This window comes from Lepus europaeus, chromosome X (assembly GCF_033115175.1).
Source record: "Lepus europaeus isolate LE1 chromosome X, mLepTim1.pri, whole genome shotgun sequence".
Taxonomy (NCBI): domain Eukaryota; kingdom Metazoa; phylum Chordata; class Mammalia; order Lagomorpha; family Leporidae; genus Lepus; species Lepus europaeus.
In genome coordinates this window covers 101,645,938-101,664,963 of record NC_084850.1, presented here as the reverse complement: position 1 = coordinate 101,664,963, position 19,026 = coordinate 101,645,938, and the positions used below count along the sequence as shown (strand labels likewise).

At 42.0% G+C, this 19,026-nt stretch overlaps 1 protein-coding gene across 2 annotated transcripts in view; it reads left to right on the top strand.

Annotated features, from left to right (window-relative positions):
* Positions 1-633: 633 nt before the first annotated feature.
* Positions 634-19,026, top strand: part of ZNF81 (zinc finger protein 81) — a 70,898-nt gene continuing 52,505 nt past the window's right edge. The window contains exons 1-2 of one of the 2 annotated variants that reach the window (XM_062183658.1): positions 634-736; positions 14,816-15,038. In XM_062183658.1, coding sequence (XP_062039642.1) covers positions 14,985-15,038 — 54 coding nt within the window. In that variant the 5' untranslated portion in view covers positions 634-736; positions 14,816-14,984. Of the gene's footprint in view, positions 737-851; positions 931-14,815; positions 15,039-19,026 lie in introns of those variants that run through there. The other variant, XM_062183657.1, reaches the window with a different exon arrangement.

Below are 19,026 nucleotides of genomic sequence, written 5' to 3'. Positions count from 1 at the left end.
CCCCATTCCTCAAAATCCTGTAAGAAAACTACCTTTCCCTGTGTTTAGTGAGTCTACTTTGCACCTCAGTAAATTTACTTTCAAATTCCACTTTCCAGGAACTTTTTGCAGTACCTTGGTCCTTCTCCCACTGGAAGCTTCCGAAAGACTACCGCAGAGAGCCAGATCGAAAGTGGAGCAGCCGGGACTCGAACTCGCCGTAAAGGATGCCGGCACTGCAGGCTGCGGCTTTACCTACTACGCCACAGCGGCGGCCCCTCCCCCGCAGCGTATCTCACAAGGGCTCACGCAGCCCTGATCCCCCCCCTTCTTCTTTCGTAGTATGCTCCAGGAAACAGCCTGACTCCCCCCTTCTCACCCCATGGTATCTGCCAGGAAATAGCCGCAGGCGCCCCTGCGTCTTTCCAAGAGGCTGTTGAGCTTCTCTGAACCAAATTACACAAAACAGATCCCCATCCTCCAGCAAGCCGGTCCGGAGAAATGCGCCCCCCTCTCCCGCACCCGCTCTCTACCGCCAGCGGGACAGCTCCACCCCTCTGCTCCCAGAGTTTAGAGGAGTCCTCATCCCCGGTACGGAATGGACACTCCTCCAACATGGCGTATCCCATAGGGAATCGGGAACTGGGCGCAGCCATGTTCCCCGCCTGACAACGCTGCCGAGGGACAACGAACGCCCTGAACCAAAAGCATAGCTACCGTAACACCTCCATGTCGACTCTTGGCTGGCAGCGGCTTCGTAAGTGGTATTGCGCATGCGTGGGCCCTCCCCGCCGCCCCCCCCCCTTTCCCGCATCTCCCCCGCCCGGCGATAAGCCCCAAACCCGAGAAGGGGTGGTGCTAGAGGTGGTGACCGGAAGCGGCTGCGGTTCTCAGCCTCGGTTTAATAGTTGTCAAGAGGATTCAAGGCTCAATGACGGGCGGCCTGGGAGGGTGAGTGCTGGGGGATTCTGTGTGGTCAGTGATGGAATCGTTCGTCTAACTTGAGTTGGATGATGCTCTCATTATTTTGCTGGCTTTTTTTTTTTTCTCATTTCAATGTTAAGGTCTTAAAGTTCACTCTAAGACCCACTGGGTTTGATGCATTACGTTTTAAGGGTGGTTTCTTTTTTTAAAGAAATCTGTCATTTACCCAGCAGTTATTTAGAAGTGTGTTTTCAGTTTCCAAAAGTTTGCCTTTTTAGTGGATTTCTATCCGTAGCTTTCTGTGTCAGGAAAATGTCTACAATGAAGCTCATTCCTTGAAAGATGAAGATACTTATGGCCTAGTCCGTTGTGAATTTTTTGAAATGCCCTGTGTATAACTCGAAAATAATACCTAATTATCTGGTTGTCATACAAAAATTTGGTCCTTTTTTGTCTTCTTCTATTCCTGAGAGAGAAAACAGACATTCTCCACTGTGATGGTGATTTCTTCATTTCTCTTAACTACTGTCAGTGATCTGTTGTGAGTTAATTTTTGTATAAAGTGCGACATAAGATCAAAGTGTGTTTATTCACATATGGATGCCCAGTTGCTCCAGCAGCTTTTTGAAAAGCCTCTTTTCCATTGATATATTTTTCACCTTTGTCAAAAAATAAATTGGCTATAGTTGTGAGGGGGTTCAGAGTTGTCTATTCTGTTCCATTGATCCATGTGCTATCCCTCTGCCTGTAGCGCCACACTACCCTGATTACAATAGTTGTACAAGTCTGGAAATCAGGTAAAGTGATTCCTCCCACTTTATTCTATTTCAAAATGGTTTTAGCACTTCCACTTCCTTTGCTTTTCCATATACAGTTCGGAGTAATTTTGTTTCTATCTGCAAAACATCTTGCTCGGGTTTTGACAAGAATTGTGTTAAACCTCTACTGGTATTAACATCTTGGGAAGAATTTACACCTTAATTATGTCAAGTCTTTTAATCTATGTACACAGTATGCATGTCTACTAAGTTCTTTGATTTCTTTCATAGTTTGTAATTTTCAGCATACAAGTTCTCCACATGTTTTGTTAAGTTCGTACCTAAGTACTTAATTTTTTTTGGAATGGTTGTAAGTGACCTTGTCTTTTAAATTTTGGTTTCCACATGTTTGCTGCTTTTGTACAGGAATACAATTGAGTATTTTTAAAAAAGGTGTTATTTACTTATTTGAAAGGCAGAAATACAGAGAGAGACATCAATCTTCTATCTGCTGGTTCACTCTCCAAATGGCCACAACAGCTAGGGCTGAGCCAGACCAAAGCCAGGAGCTTCTTCCGCATCTCCCATGTGAGTGCGGGAGCCCAAGCACTTGGGCCACCCTCTGCTGCTTTCTCAAGCACATTAACAGGGAGCTGGATCAGAAATGGAACAGTTGGACTCGAACCGGCACCCATGTGGGATGCTGACACTGCAGGCAGAAGCTTAACCTTCTATGCTACAGTGCCAGCTCCTACAAATGAATATTTTGTGTTGATCTCTTATCTACAATTTTGCTCAATTCAATTATTTGTTTTAAACATCTTTTTTTGGTAGATGTTTTGTTTTTGTTTTCATGAACAAGCATGTCATATACAAATAAGTGGGCAGTTTTATTTCTTCCTCTCCAATCTCTATGCACTTTTTTATTGTTTCGTTATGCTGGCTAGAACTTCCAGTACAGGTCAAGTATCCCGTATCCAAAATGCTTGAGAATGGAAGTGTTTCAGATTTTGGAATTTTTCTGATTTGGGAATATATATATTATATATTATATTTATATATATATTACATATTGTGTGTATATATATATATATATATATATAATGAGATATGTTGGAGGAAGGACCCAAGTCTAAACATAAAATTCATTTATATTTCATATCCAACATATACAGTTAGACTAAAGATAATTGTATACAATATTTTTAGTGCACCTGCATTTTGACTATGGCCTGTCACATGAAGTCAAGTGTGGGATTTTCTATTTGTGGCCTCACTTTGGTGCTCAGAAAATTTTGGATTTTGGATTTTCAGATATGAGATGCCCTGTGTATAGGTACTGTGTTGAATGAGAGTGGTGAGAGTGGTGAGAGTGGATGTCCTTGCATTGTTCCCAATTTTAGGGGTAAAGTATTCAGCCTCTTAGCATTACAGTGTTAGTTGGAGGTGGTCTCTCGCTTGCTCGCTCTCTCTCTCCCCCCTCTCCCCAGATGTTCTTTATCTGGTTGAGAGGTTCCCCTCTGTTCCTAATTTTCTGTGAGTTTTAGCATTATGGATGTTGAATTTTGTCAATACTGTATGAATTTATATGATCTCAGGATTTTTCTCATTTAGCCTGTTACTATGCATTAAGTTTTGAATGTTGAACCAGCCTTATATTCCTAAAAGAAACCCCACTTAGATATGACATGTAATCCTTTGGATATATTGAAGGAACTGATTAGCCAATACTTTTTTTGAAAAGTTTCGCATCTAAGTTCAAGAGAGATATTGGTGTATGGTTTTCCTTTTTTGCAGTGTATTTGTGTGGTTTGGGTTTTAGGGTAAAATTGGACTCAGAATGAGTTGAGGACTGCTTTCTCCTCTTCTGTGTTCCAGAAGAGATTATGTAGAATTAGAGCTAATTTTTCTTTAAATGTTTAGTAGAGTCTTCAGTGAAACCATCTGGGCCTGAAAATTTCCATTTGGAAGCTTTTTGTACTAATATAACCATTCAGAGTATCTGTTTAATTACTTTTCATATTATCTATTTAATAGTGGATGAGTCATGGTAATTTGTGTTTTAGAAGAAGTTGGACTGCTTCATTCAGCTTGTTGAATTTATATGCATGACATTGTGGTATTTTCTTACTGTCCTTTTAATGGCTGTAGTATCTGCAGTTATATCCCTGTTTCATTTCCGATGTTGGTAATTTTTTTTTTTGACAGGCAGAGTGGATAGTGTGAGAGAGAGAGAGACAGAGAGAAAAGTCTTCCTTTTTTGCCGTTGGTTCACCCCACAATGGCCGCAGCGGCCAGCGCACCGCACTGATCCGAAGCCAGGAGCTTCTCCTGGTCTCCCATGCGGGTGCAGGGCCCAAGGACTTGGGCCATCCTCCACTGCCTTCCTGGGCCATAGCAGAGAGTTGGACTGGAAGAGGGGCAACTGGGATAGAATCCGGCACCCCAACTGGGACTAGAACCCTGTGTGCCAGCACCACAAGGCGGAGGATTAGCCTGGTGAGCCATGGTGCTGACCTGATGTTGGTAATTTTTGTCTTCTCTTTTTATCTTTGTCAGTCCTGGTAGAGGATTATCAATTTTATTGATCTTTTCTAACAGTTTTTCTCCATTGCTTTTCTATTTTCAATTTCATTGATTTTTTTTTCTTATTTAAACAGTCCCCTACCTGGAAAATGTTTTTCCTCTCTCAATTCAAATATATACATGTCCCGTCCCGCGGGACGTCAACTAGGGCCAAGTACCTAGAATGGGGGAATGAAAGGGACAGGAGACACAAAGATGACAGCAAGACAACATGGCTGTTCAAGCTGTGTCTTTATTTTTTTAACCACTCACTTATATATCGTGAAGGCAGGATGTCGGGCGGGGGAAGGAGGGTAGTTTACCTTGCAGCTGCAATGCCTGTGCAAGCAGAGGGAGGTCACAAGGTTATCTTACAACTGCAATGCTTGTGCAGGTGGGGGAATGGTCAGAAACTCTTAAGACACAGGGTGGCATTATCAGTGCTTTCCGGCCTGGGCTGCTTAGCTCTACTTCAGTAGTTTACCGCTAAGAGGCCACATGTTGTGCGGTCCCCGACATATATATATATATATATATATATATATATATGAAATAAATGTATTTGTATATTATATATAATTTGAAATATATCTTTATATTTTTGTTCATTTTATTTTTTAACATGTTTATTTTCATCTATTTGAAACACAGTGCAATAGATGAAGAAAAACAGAGATAAACAGAGAGACAGAGATCTTCCATCTGCTGGCTCACTCCTCAAATGCCCACAACAGCTGGGGCTGGGGATCCTGCAATGCCCTCCGGGTCTTCCACATGGGTGGCTGGGAACCAAGTACTTGAGCCATCACCTGCTGCTTCCCAGGGTGCACATTAGCAGGATACTGAATTGGAAGTAGAGGAACCGGAACTCAAACCAACACTCTGATATAGAATGTAGGCATCCCAAGTGGTGGCTTAATCCACAGTTCCACAACACCCACGCCTATTTTAATTTTGTATTTGAAAGGCAGAGAGAGAGAGAGAGAGACACATGCATGGAGGGAAGGAGAAAGAGAGAGAGAGAGATGAAGAGAGATATTCTATCCACTGGTTCACTCCCGAAATGTCTGCAAAAGTTAGATCTGGGCCAGGCCAAAGCCAGGAGTCAGGGACTCAATCTAGATCTCCCACACAGGTAGCAGGGACCCAAGTACTTGAGCCATCATCTGACTCCCTAGATATGCATCAGCAGGAAACTCTACTGGTAACAGAGCAATTGGACTCAAATCTGGCACAACAATATTGGATGTGGCCATCCCAAGCAGCAACTTAACTGTTGCGTTTTATTTTTTTTTTAACTTTTATTTAATGAATATAAATTTCCAGTGTACAGCTTATGGATTACAATGGCTTCCCCCTCCCACAACTTCCCTCCCACCCGCAACCCTCCCCTCTCCCACTCCCTCTCCCCTTCCATTTACATCAAGATTCATTTTCAATTCTCTTTATATACAGAAGATCAATTTAGTATAAAGATTTCAACAGTTTGCACCCACATAGAAACACAAAGTGAAACATACTGTTTGAGTACTAGTTATAGCATTAAATCAAAATGTACAGCACATTAAGGACAGAGATCCCACATGAGGAGCAAGTGCACAGTGGCTCCTGTTGTTGACCCAACAAATTGACACTCTAGTTTATGGCGCCAGTAACCATCCTAGGCTGTCGTCATGAGTTGCCAAGGCTATGGAAGCCTTCCAAGTTTGCCGACTCTGATCATATTTAGACAAGGTCATAAAAGACAGAGTGAGGATAGTAACCAATGATCCTAAGAGTGGCATTTACCAGGTTTGAACAATTATACAGCATTAAGTGGGGAAGAGGACCATCAGTACACACAGGTTGGGAGTAGAGCCATTGGTAGTAGAGTAGAGGTTATGATTACAAAGGAATGAGGCCCAAGTGCACTAGACAGGGCCTAGAACAAAGGACAGAGTCATTATTAGAGGAGCTAAGAAAGGTGCTGTCTAAGCTACAAGTAATTTTTCTGATTGAGAGGCAAATAGAACCTGATAGAAGGGGCTTGATAATAATCTGTTGGGCATTAGCCCTTGTAAATTCAGAGGCCCAGGACTATCTATCTCTTCACATGGGGTATATCCTAAGGGAGGTGTGAACCTCCTAGGGAAAGGCACTCTGTTGACTTTCATTACTTGGCTGGCCTGGGAGGAGAGCTGGCCAGGTAAAGGCAGGTGGCATCTCTAACAAGAAGTTTACAGTTCTGCCTGCAATGTTGCTGACCCTACTTGACCATCCCCTCAGCTGCAGTGGTCACTTTGGAAGTTGGGCTGAATGAAGGGCTTTTCAGCTTAGAGCCAATAAGATCTGTGGCTCTGACCTGGGCATCCTTCGACTCCAGGGCAGGTCCATTTCCAGTGATCCAACTCTTGCCAGAGCTGCCAGGGCTCTTCACAAGCTGACTTTTGCTGAAGCCCAGGCTTACCACATTGAAAGCCACTGCAGTGGACTGGCCTGTTGGGTCTCCTGGAGGGCAGATCACTGTATAGATCAGCCATTCATAGGCCTGCCACCCATTGCTTCTGATGCCGAGCTTTCTTTTCCTCCTGGTTTGTGTTAAAGCAGACCAGAGGATGCAAGTCAAGGGAGTGCCCATGTCCCATCTCTAATCTTCGGTGGCCTGAACTACAAGTCTATAGTCACAGGCATGTTCTGTAGTAGTTTTTCTAAGGTAGACAATGCCCATGAAGAAAATTATATTCTCACTTTAAAACTTTCTTTCCCTTTGGTCTGAAAGGGAGGTTTTTTCTACTTACTGTATACTTCGCTGATGGCGAAGTGAATCTAGCTATGAGATTATTATTTAAGTTCTTATTTTGGCTATGCTATTACAGAAAAATGTTAGCCATCTCTTTTATAAGGTCTAAAGATTAAATTGTGCGTCCTACAGATTCCTTTATAATAGAATTAGTTTCCTACCTTGAAGAGAATAGAGAAATGAAAGAACAAGTTGGGCTTAGAATAGAGAAATGAGGGAGCAAGTCCTAGATCGCTTGCTGACAATAGCAATATCACATGAATACTTAGCAAATAGTTTCAACCATTAGATAACAACTTAAGAAAACATTTACCAGAAGGTCCAATGCCTTCTCTAAATTTTAAGAATCATGTATTTGAAAACACCTCTTAAATATCTAACATGGTGTAGTTTGTTTAGCCAGTAAACTTAAGCACAACCATCTAAAATGTTTTTAATTTCTTTCTACCAACAAGTATAAAACATATGATACACAGATTCAGGTCACACGAATTAAAATGTATCTTTGATTAATTTTAGCAGCTTAAATTTATGGACAATCTTATCTATAAGCCAATTAAAATAAAACTCTTAATAAAATTTCCCCATGTGGACATACAATGTGTACACACATATAACATAACATAATAGACCGATATAGCAATTTTAATAATAGCTTTTAAAATCTTTAACTCTTTTTGTAAATTGCCAATTGATTTGAATTGCTTTTTGTTTTTAGTAACCTCAGTTAACCATACTTTCTCTCAGTTGGTACTGTTAATACATTATTGGCTTCATCTGTTTACAGAGCCATCCCAAAGTACTGAATACAATAGAAGTGGCTGGAAAAAGTCCATAGGAACCTATAGGAGGACAGCTAAACACAGAACCAACAATGCTTTAGTTTTATGAGCAGCACATCATATATGACTGTGGATGACAAAAGACTTTAAGTCGCCATGTTTAAAATTATAAACTCATCAACCAACAAGAGGCACTTGCTTACCTCACAGTATTTTTTAAAAGCACCTGTAGTGCGGCGCCGGCACACCGGGTTCTAGTCCCGGTTGGGGCACCGATCCTGTCCTGGTTGCCCCTCTTCCAGGCCAGCTCTCTGCTGTGGCCAGGGAGTGCAGTGGAGGATGGCCCAAGTGCTTGGGCTCTGCAACCCATGGGAGACCAGGATAAGCACCTGGCTCCTGCCATCGGAACAGCGCGGTGCGCCGGCCGCAGCGCGCTACCGCGGCGGCCATTGGAGGGTGAACCAACGGCAAAAGGAAGACCTTTCTCTCTGTCTCTCTCTCACTGTCCACTCTGCCTGTGGGAAAAAAAAAAAAAAGCACCTGTAGGATTTTACAAGTATTTAACCCTTTAGGCCTCTGGGGCTTTCTCATTAAGATAACTATCATGTCTAGTAACACAAGGTCACTAGACTTTTTAATTCTCAAACATTTGTATTAATAGCATTTTAGACCAATTTGATCATTGTTACAAGGTGATTATTCAAATCTTTGAAAATAAGCACATATTTAAATAACCCATAGCTCTTAATAAAAATTCAGCTGTTTTTGAACAATTAGAATTTAACAGACATCAAGAGAACATAATAGATTACTTTAACACATTGATTTAACAGAGCATCAGAGTTTAATTCTATGTCAAAGAGAAATTGAGCTTCCTGTGATCTTTTGCTGTGAGGTTTCCTTCCTTTACCTTCTTTCATATTGGTGACCATGTTTCTGTGTTTCTGTGTGTAACACATCTTTAAGCATCTTTTGCAGGCAGGATGAGTGGCAACAAATTCTTTCAGTTTTTGTTTGCTATGAAAAATCTTAATTTCACCTTCATTCACAAATGAGAGCTTTGCAGGATATAGTATTCTGGGCTGGCAGTTTTTCTCTCTCAGTACTGGGCTATGTCTTGCCATTCCCTTCTAGCTTGTAGGATTTCTGAAGAGAAGTCTGCTGTGAGTCTAATTGGAGATCCTCTAAGAGTAATCTGACGTTTCTCTCTTGCACATTTTAGGATCTTTTCTTTATGTTTCACTCTGGTGAGTTTGATCACAACATGTCGTGGTGAGGATCTCTTTTGGTCATGTTTATTAGGGGTTCTATAAGCTTCCTGTACTAAGATGCCTCTGTCCTTCTCCAAACCTGGGAAATTTTCTGCTAGTATGTCACTGAAAATGCCTTCTAATCCTTTCTCCCTCTCCATGCCTTCAGGAACTTCCTAGAACCCGAATGTTGGGTTTTTTAATAGTATCCTGTAGATTCCCGACAATATTTTTTAGATTTCTAATTTCCTCTTCTTTTCTTTGGTTTGCCTGTTTCCTTTCCTGTTCTCTGTCTTCTAAGTCTGATATTCTCTCTTCTGCTTTGCCCATTCTGTTTTTAAGGCTCTCTAATGTGTTTGTCATTTGATCTATTGAATTCTTCATTTCATTATGATTTCTCATCACTATCACAGTTTCTTGTTCTACTAGTTGTTTCATTTCATTTTGATTCCTCCTTAATATTTCATTTTCACGAGAGAGATTTTCTATCTTGTCCATTAAGGATTTCTGTAGTTCAAGAATTTGTTTTTGAGAACTTCTTAATGTTCTTCTCAATTTTTGAGATCCGCTTCTTGCATTTCTTCAATCTCATCATCTTCATAATCTTGAATTGGGGTGTCTTTTTCATTTGGGGGCGTCACAGTGTCTTCCTTGTTCTTGTTACCTTGGTTTTTGCGTTTGTTGTTTGGCATGTTGGAGATATTTGGTTTCTTCACTGTGGTGTTTTTTCTTGTTACACTATTGCTCTATATTAAGTTGACTGTCTGCTTTCAGTGGAGCCTTAGAGGCTTGAGATGAGTGTGGCCTGAGAGCTGTGTTTGGTTCCTCAGGGCTGAGGGTCTGTCAAAGATGACACTCCCAGGTTAGGTGTGGTAAATCTCTCTTTCTTTTTTTTATTCAAAAGGGAAGTAATTCTGCACAGCTGAACGTAATTGGAGGTAGTTAACAGGCAAATGATATACCCACAGGAGCCAGAGATCGGAAGCTCTTTCCCATGGACCACACAGGGAATCTCTGCTGCCCTCAGTGTGGGCTCCAATTCTCCTGCAGTCTCCCACTGGGTTGCCAAGTTAGATCCTAATCTCCTGTTATTTCACCCCTCCCCCCAGAGTCAGGTGTTTCTGCTAGGCTCAGGGCCGGTGCAGACCTGAGGTCGCCCTGCTTATGACGTATGTCCAAAATGGCGCCTGCTCTGTCTTGCTCGCCTTTGAGAGGTGAGCAGAGAGAGAGAAACTTGTGTCCGTATCGGTCACTTTTTAAATTTTTTTCCTCTCTCTCTTCTAGTTAGCCTGGTGAGCTTTTCCCCACGGAGTTTCAGGCCTCGTTCCCTCTAGCCTCCTCTTTCCGCTTGCCCGCTGGTGTCTCGGGCTTTTGAGGTTCGGCTCACCTCGCGTTCCAGCGCTGGTGTGTTGATTCTGCCGCTGGTGTCCCGAAATTGGGCTCCCACGCTCTCCACGCAGGTCCACTGTGAATCACTAGTTCCGGAAGAGTTTCCTCTGCTGTTTCATCCCCTACTCTTCCTTGACCCTGCAGTATCTCCACTTATATTAAACTGTCTCTCCCCCGGACTAATAGTGTGCTCCCTGCCTATTCCGCCATCTTGCCACTCTCACTGTTGCGTTTTATATACACACACACACACATATATATATATACATATATATATATATATATATATATATATATATATATACATATATACTTTTCTTCTTTGTCTTGTTTGCTAAGGAATTATATTTCACACTGGTCATTCCAAAGGACTAGCTCTTATTTTCTTTAAACCCTATATTGTTATATTTGTTTCATTTTATTTTTTTAAAGATTTATTTATTTTTCACTTGAGAGTCAGAGTTACACAGAGAGAAGAGAGGCAGAGAGAGAGAGAGAGAGAGAGAGAGAGAGAGGTCTTCCATCTGATGGTTCACTCCCCAATTGGCCGCAATGGCCAGAACTGCGCTGATCCGAAGCCAGGAGCCAGGAAATTCCTCCGGGTCTCCCATGCGGGTGCAGGGGCCCAAGGACTTGGGCCATCTTCTACTGCTATAGAAAAAAGGCCATAGAAAAGAGCTGGATTGTAAGTGGAGTAGCCGGGACTTGAACTGGCACCCATGTGGGTTGCTAGCGCTTCAGGCCAGGGCATTAACCCACTGTGCCACAGCGCCTGCCCCTGTTTCATTTTATTTACAGTTTTATCTTTAATAATTCTACAACCTGGTTTTTGTTTTTATTTCGTTTAATTTTTTTTTCTATTTTGAATATTTTTGGTTGGACCTATGACTTTTCAGTTATATTTATTTTTAGTTAAAAATAAAGCCATTTTGAAGTATAAATTTCAGTCAAATACAACTTTGTATTCCATACCTTTTGGTAGTAATCAAATAGCTTTTGTATTGATTTCCCACTTTTCTACTGGATTATTTAGGGAAAAGTTTCTTTTCTTTCCTTTTTTTTTTAAATAAATTTATTCCAGAAGCGTAAAACTCACCCATTTAAAAGATAAAGTTCGGTGGATTTTAGGATAGTCACGGGGTTGTGCAGCCATTACCACAATACAATTTTAGAATCTTTGAAACACCCACAAAAGAAACCCTGTTTAGATTAGCAGATGTTCACTACTCATGCCACCTCACACTGCCAGCCCTGGGCAACCACTAATCTACTTTCTATCTCTATGGATTTGCCTGTTGTGGCCATATTACAGAAATGGCATCATCAAATATGTGTTTTTGTGTGACTGGTTTCTTTCACTTCATGTAATGATTTTAAGGTTTATTCCAGGTTGTAGCAGGTATCAGTGCTTCTTTTTTAATAGCCATATACTATTTGATTGTATGGCTATGCCAAATCTTTTCTTACCCATTTGTCAATTGATGGATATTTAACTTGTTTTTATCTTTGTTTGCTATGAATAATGTGAATATTTATGTACAAATTTTGGAGCAGATACATGTTTTGATTTCTCTCCACCTAGGAGGGGAATTTCTGAGCCATATGGTGACTCCATGGTTCACATTTTGAGGAACTGCCAAACTAGTTTTCAGAGTAGCTGCACCATTTTATAGTCTAACCAGGATGTGTGAGGGCTCCAGCTTATTCACATCTTGTCAACACTTACTATTGTCTTTTTTCTTATCTTAGCTGTCCTAAGGGATGTGAACTAGTCTCCTGGTGAATGGACGATATTGGTTTTGATTTGTATTTCCCTAATGACTAATAATGTTGTACAGTTTATGCTGTGATCAGAAAATTAAGCCTGCTGATTCCTAGGATTAAAACACCTATCAAATAGTCTTTGTGACTGAGTTATTTGAAGAAATTTTCTAACATTTCCTTGAGTATAAGAGAAGGAGTATTCTCTCTTTTTTTTGGCAGCATCCTCTTTCTGTTTTAAAAATTGGACTTGGTTTATATTCTTTATTATGTTTTTATTCTTATTTTTTATTTATTTACTTCTTTATTCTTCCTCTCATTTCTTTTTTAAAAAAATTTATTTATTTATTTATTTGAAAGAGTTACAAAGAGGCAGAGAGAGAGAGAGAGAGAGAGAGAGAGAGAGAGAGAAGCCTCCCATCCACTGGTTCACTCCCCAATTGGCTGCAATGGCTGCAGCTGCTCCGATCCAAAGCTAGGAGCCAGGAGCTTCCTCTGGGTCTCCCACATGGGTGCAGGGGCCCACGGACTTAGACCATCTTCTACTGCTTTCCCAGGCCATAGCAGAGAGCCGGATCGGAAGTGGAGCAACTGGGACTTGAACCAGCACCCATATGGGATGTCGGCGCTGCAGGCAGTGGCTTTACCCACTATGCCACAGTGCCAGCCCCTTCCTATTTCTTTTTTTAAAGAGATTTATTTATTTGAAAGGTAGAGTTGGGCGGGTTCTGTGTCATACAGGGTAAAGCTACCACCTGCAGTGTCAGCATCCCATATGGGCACCAATTCGTGTCCCAGCTGCTCCATTTCCGATCCAGCTCTCTGCTATGGCCTGGGAAAGCAGTAAAAGACGGCCCACGTCCTTGGGCCCCTGCACCCATTTGGGAGACCAAGAAGAAACTCCTGGCTCCTGGCTTTAGATCGGCTCAGCTCCGGCCGTTGCAGCCATCTGGGGAGTGAACCAGTGGGTGGAAGACCTCTCTTTGCCTCTGCCTCTGCCTCTCCGTGGCTCTGCCTTTCAAATAAATAAATAAATAAATGTAAAAAAAAAAGAGAGAGTCATGCAGAGGAAGAGAGAGAGAGACACAGAGAGAGACAGAGTGAGACACACAGAGAGAGAAAGTCTTCCATCTACTGGTTCACTCCCCAAAAGGCTGCAAGGGCCAGAGTTGGGCCAATCTGAAGCCAGGAGCCAGGAGCTTCTTCCAAGCCTCCCACGGGGGTGCAGGGGCCAAGGACTTAGGCCATTCCCCATTGCATTCCCAGGCCATAGCAAAGAGCTAGATGGGAAGTGGAGCAGCAGGGATTCGAACTGGTGACCATATGGGATGCTGGCACTGTAAGGGTGCTCTTACCTGCTACACCACAATGCCAGCCCTTCTTCCACCCATTTCTTACTTATGCTGTTTTAATTAGGTTCCTCTTCATTTTAAGTGGATATTTTCCCTTTCCTAACAAGTCTAAATCTATAGTGCCTCTCAGCTGATTGGACTAAAATTGTTCCTTATATTAGTCAGCATAGACAAGACACTGTCCTCCCTAGATCTCTCAGTAGAAAGAAACAGCTTTACCTTTAGATATTTTTGAGGTAGTTTACAAATTTTAACTTTAGTCTATTAATATTTTCCTTATGACATATCTCTTCTGTATCAAGAACATTTACTAAACTTCTTTATTCCAAATTCAGTCATATTTTTAACATCTATTAAATAGAACCATGTTTATTTGGGCCTACTATCTAAAAGGTATCATATGATACAATGTTGAAAACATAAACTTTGGGCCGGCGCCGTGGCTTAACAGGCTAATCCTCTGCCTGCGGCGCCGGCACACTGGGTTCCAGTCCCGGTCAGGGCGCTGGATTCTATCCCAGTTGCCCCTCTTCCAGGCCAGCCCTCTGCTGTGGCCCAGGAGTGCAGTGGAGGATGGCCCAAGTGCTTGGGCCCTGCACCCGCATGGGAGACCAGGAGAATCACCTGGCTCCTGGCTTCGGATCAGCGCGGTGCGCCGGCCGCAGTGCACTGGCCACAGCGGCCATTGTGGGGTGAACCAACGGCAAAAAGGAAGACTTGTCTCTCTGTCTCTCTCTCTCTCACTGTCCACTCTGCCTGTCAAAGAAAAAAAAAAAACATAAACTTTGGATCCAGGTAGATTGGGTTTGACTTAACATCACCAAACTTCTATTTCTGTGTGCCTAAAATGGAATAATAATTCTAGCAACAAATACATGGCAGGAATGTGCAAATTAGTTGAGGTACCTGATTCCGCACATTACACAGTTCATTATAATAATAATGATAATAATATCTTGTGCCAACCTGGAGCTAGGTGCCTTATAAACATTAATTCATTTAATTTTTTCACAACCACTTGGGATAGTTTTGGTTCATTTTGAAAAATATAATTGAAGAAGCCTTTTCATATTCTCACAGATAGTAATTGGCAGAGCCAGAATATAAACCTTTATTAATTTTTAGTAAAATCTCATGGTGTCACTCATATTGCATTTTAATTACTAAGTGTTTCCTACACCGTGTCTGCTCCACAGGACCCAATGACATGAGCTGTCCTTTGATGCCTTCAGGCAATGTTTGTATGGCTCTGACCTTGTGAATGTTGTCTTTCTAGGTTTCTTGGAGGTTCTTGGAGGTTCTGCGGAGTCACTGGGCCAGACCCCACAAAAGCCTTTTCCTTTTGACCCCAGAAGCTCTGAGTCCACAGACACACTGCGCTTCAGCCTCCTGGGAAGAGTGGAGTTGTCAGCAGAAGAGCCCCAGCGCTGAGGTCTATCAGGAACATGGCAGCTAATGCAGATGCTTCCCAACCAGGGGGACATGGCAACACCTGTGAGGTGAGGAGGAAGGGGTGCCCAGGGGTACGAATTCATCTGGGGCTCCTGAACCTGAAGGAAAGATTTGATCTCTTTGTTTTCATTTGCATAAAGGTGTATTAAATAGCGTTTCATCACTACAATGAAATAACCAAGAAAACTAACTTTATAAAGATAAAAAAGATTTTTTAGCTCATGGTTCTGGAGATTCACAGTCCACGATCAGGTGGCCCCATTGGTTGGGCATCTGTTAAGGGCATTCTTGCTGACAGAGTCCCTAGGTGGTGTGGAGTACCGCATGGAAGGGAGAACACACTCATCTACACTCTCCTTATCTATTACTGTCCTTATCAAGCCACCGTGATTCAGCTGTTAGCAGCTTCACCCTAATAATTCAGTCCAATCACTTCCCAAAGGCTCTTCTAAACACCATATTTTGATTAGATTTCCTACTCCTTAGTAGCACTAACATGAGATTTTGGAGACTAAACCTTTAGCACATGAGCCTTTGGGGGACACCCAAACTTATAGCCAAACCATAGCAGAGGGTACTTCAAAATGTTCATGGAAAATGGAATTAAAGCATCAGTTTTATTTTGGTGCAAAAAAATTTTGAAACTCATTCTTTTATTCATAGTATGAATTTTCCACAAACTTTTTGAAGATCTTATTTATTACTTTTTTTTCTTGGCAGGATCAGTTCCTCCCCCAACACACACACATACATATTGTGATAGGCAATTTATTTCTCTTTTGTAAACTTCCCACTTCTCTTTCATTGATGATTTGTGTATCTTAGCTTATGTATTTAAAAAAACATTAAAGTTAATAACCCTTTTTCATTCTTGTATATTTTTATAAATATTTTTGACTACTTTGTAATTTTCAATTAGTTTTTTTATTTTTTATTTATTTGACAGGTAGAGTTATAGACAGTGAGAGAGACAAAGAGAAAGATCTTCCTTCCGTTGGTTCACTCCCCAAATGGCCACCATGGCCGGCACTGCGCTGATCCGAAGCCAGGAGCCAGGTGCTTCCTCCTGGTCTCCCATGCGGGTGCAGGGGCCCAAGGCCTTGGGCCATCCTCCACTGCCCTCCCGGGCCACAGCAGAGAGCCGGACTGGAAGAGAAGCAACTGAGACTAGAACCCGGCACTCATATGGGATGCCGGCGCCGCAGGCGGAGGATTAACCAAGTGAGCCACGGCGCCGGCCCCTCAATTCCTTTTTAGTTTTGTTTAAAATTGGTACTAGGGGCCGGCGCTGTGGCACAGCAAGTAAAGCCGCCACCTGCAGTGCCGGCATCCCATATGGGTGCTGGTTCGAGTCCTGGCTGCTCACTTCCAATCCAGCTCTCTGCTATGGCCTGGGAAAGCAGTAGAAGTTGGCCCAAGTCCTTGGGCCCCTGTACTCTCATCAGAGACCCAGAAGAAGCTCCTGGCTTCTGGCTTCCGATCAGTGCAGCTCCAGCCATTGCAGCCAATTGAGGAGTGAACCAGCAGATGCAGGACCCCCCACCCTGCCTCTCCTTCTCTCTCTGTGTAATTGTGACTTTCACATAAATAAATCTTTAAAAGTGATACTAAGTATCAAATAGTTCTGGAAATCTTGTTAGAAAAATAGTTCTTCCCAGTTTCCTTTTCCATAGATGCCAGCTCCCTAAGAAGCACTCTTGATATCTTTTGCTATCTTTAATATCTTTTTTTTTCAGTGTGGAGCATTATCTGTTGATTTTCCACCATGGAACCTAGAGATTTAGCTTTTCTATACAACCTCACTCACATACACATTTCCTCCTAAGATAAATATATCATTGTTTAGGTAGAATCCATGATTAGTGTTTATTATTCTTTTTTTAAAAAGGGATTTATTTACTTATTTGAAAGACAGGGTGACAGAAGGAGTGAAATCTTCCTGCTACTGGTTCACTCCCCAAGTGGCTGTGATGGCTGGGGCTGAGCCAGGACAAAGCCAGGATCCAGGAGTGTCTTCTGGGTCTCCCACGTAGGTGCAGGGCCACAAGCACTTGGGCTGTCCTCCGCTGCTTTCCCAGACACATTAGCGGGGAGCTGGAACAGAAGTGGAGCCTCGGAGACTTGAACCGGCATCCATCTGGGATGCTGGCACTGCAGGTAGAAACTTAACCTTCTATCCCACAGCGTCGGCCTCTAGCCTTGTTCTTTTAGTTCAATATTGCTTTGACTATTTTAGGTCTTTTGTGTTCCCATATACACTTTAGGATTTTTTTTCTAATTCTGTAAAGAATGTTATTAGTATTTTAAATATTGATTTATATATTTGAAAGGCAAAATTAGAGAGAGAGAAGGAAAAAGGGGGGGGGGTCCTTCTACCTGCTGGTTCAGTCCCCAGGTGGTTGCAACAGATCTGGGGCAGGCTAAAGCCTGGAGCCAGAAGCCAAGAAATCCATCTTGGTCTCCCACATGGGGAGCAAGGACTCAAGTACTTGAGCCTTCATTCACTGCCTTCACAGGAGAATACCGGGAAACTGGAATGGAAGAGGAGTAGCTGAGACTTGAATGAAGCTTCCGATAAGGGATGCCGGTGTTGCAAGCAACAGCTTTTCCTGGTGTTGCAGCCATTTGGAGAGTGAACCAGCATGATCTTTCTTTGTCTCCCCCTCTCTCTGCCACTCTCATTTTCAAATACCTACATACATACATAGTTGTTTTTTTTAAAAATACAATTATAGGAGCAGAAGAAATGAGCAAGGGAAGGCCTGCCATAGACAGGGGAAGGTAGCCCTGGCCAGAGCCTGAAGCACTAATGTCTAAAAGAGAAGCAAACAAAGAACCAGGGGAGAAACAGGTAATGAAGCCAAGGAAACCAGTCCTGTGTCTGGGAAGCCAAGAGAAAAAAGGGTTCTCAGAATGAAGGGGGAATTAACTCTGTCCAATGTTCAGATAAATAAATCTTTTTTAAAAAGAATCATTTATGTTATTTTTTTCTGGGCCCTTTTAAAATTCGCTTTGCTCCTCATTCTATCAGGTTGTTGCTATTTATTTATATTTATTTATTAAGGACATTAACTCTATCTTTTTATTAAAGATTTTATTTATTTATTTATTTGAAAGTGTTATAGAGAGAGAGGGAGAGGGGGAGTAGGGAGAGAGAGAGAGAGAATTTTCCATTCACTGGTTCACTCCCCAGATGGCCACATGGCTGAGGATGGGCTAGGCTGAAGCCAGGAGCCAGGAGCTTCCTCTAGGTCTCCCACATGGGTGCAGGGGCCCAAGGACTTGGGTCCTCCTCCGTTGCTTTCCCAGGTGCATTAGCAGGGAACTGGATCAGAGGTGGAACAGTGAGATCTTGAACCAGCACCCATATGGCACGCCAGCATCACAGGTGTCTGCTCTACCCCCTATACCGCAGCACCAGCGCCAACTCTTATCTTTCATATATGCCGCAAATCATTTCTCCCAACTGCTCGTTTGTCCTTTAAATTAAAATTGTGTTATTTTATCAATGTACTTACATAATTGAGCTTATCAATCTTTTGTTTTCTCTAAGTTTTAGATCATAACTAGAAAGATCATAACTAGAAAGGCCCTTGTCATTGCTCAGCTATATTTGAAAACACACACACACATACGCATAACTCTTGTATTTTCTTTTTAGTACTTCTGTGTTTTTATTTTCTGTTTCTGTGATTATCTGGTTGTTTGTTTCTGTTGTAACACCTTAGCCGGGAATCTGTCTTCATATTCTTTGCACATCTGTCCCAACACCAGTTACTAAATAACTTATGCTTTCCCACTAAAATGCAATACTATACTGACATTTACATACACTCCAGTATGTAACTCTAGGGTATTTCTGGACCTTACTCTATTCCATTGAGCTGCCTAATGGTCATCAACTTAATTATTCTTATTAATCTCTTTATAATTTATTCTAATAGATGGTAGGGCTAAGTATCTGATTACCCTTCTTTTTTAGAAATCTACCACTTTCTTTTCTGCACACAACTTATAATAAGCATGACATATTTT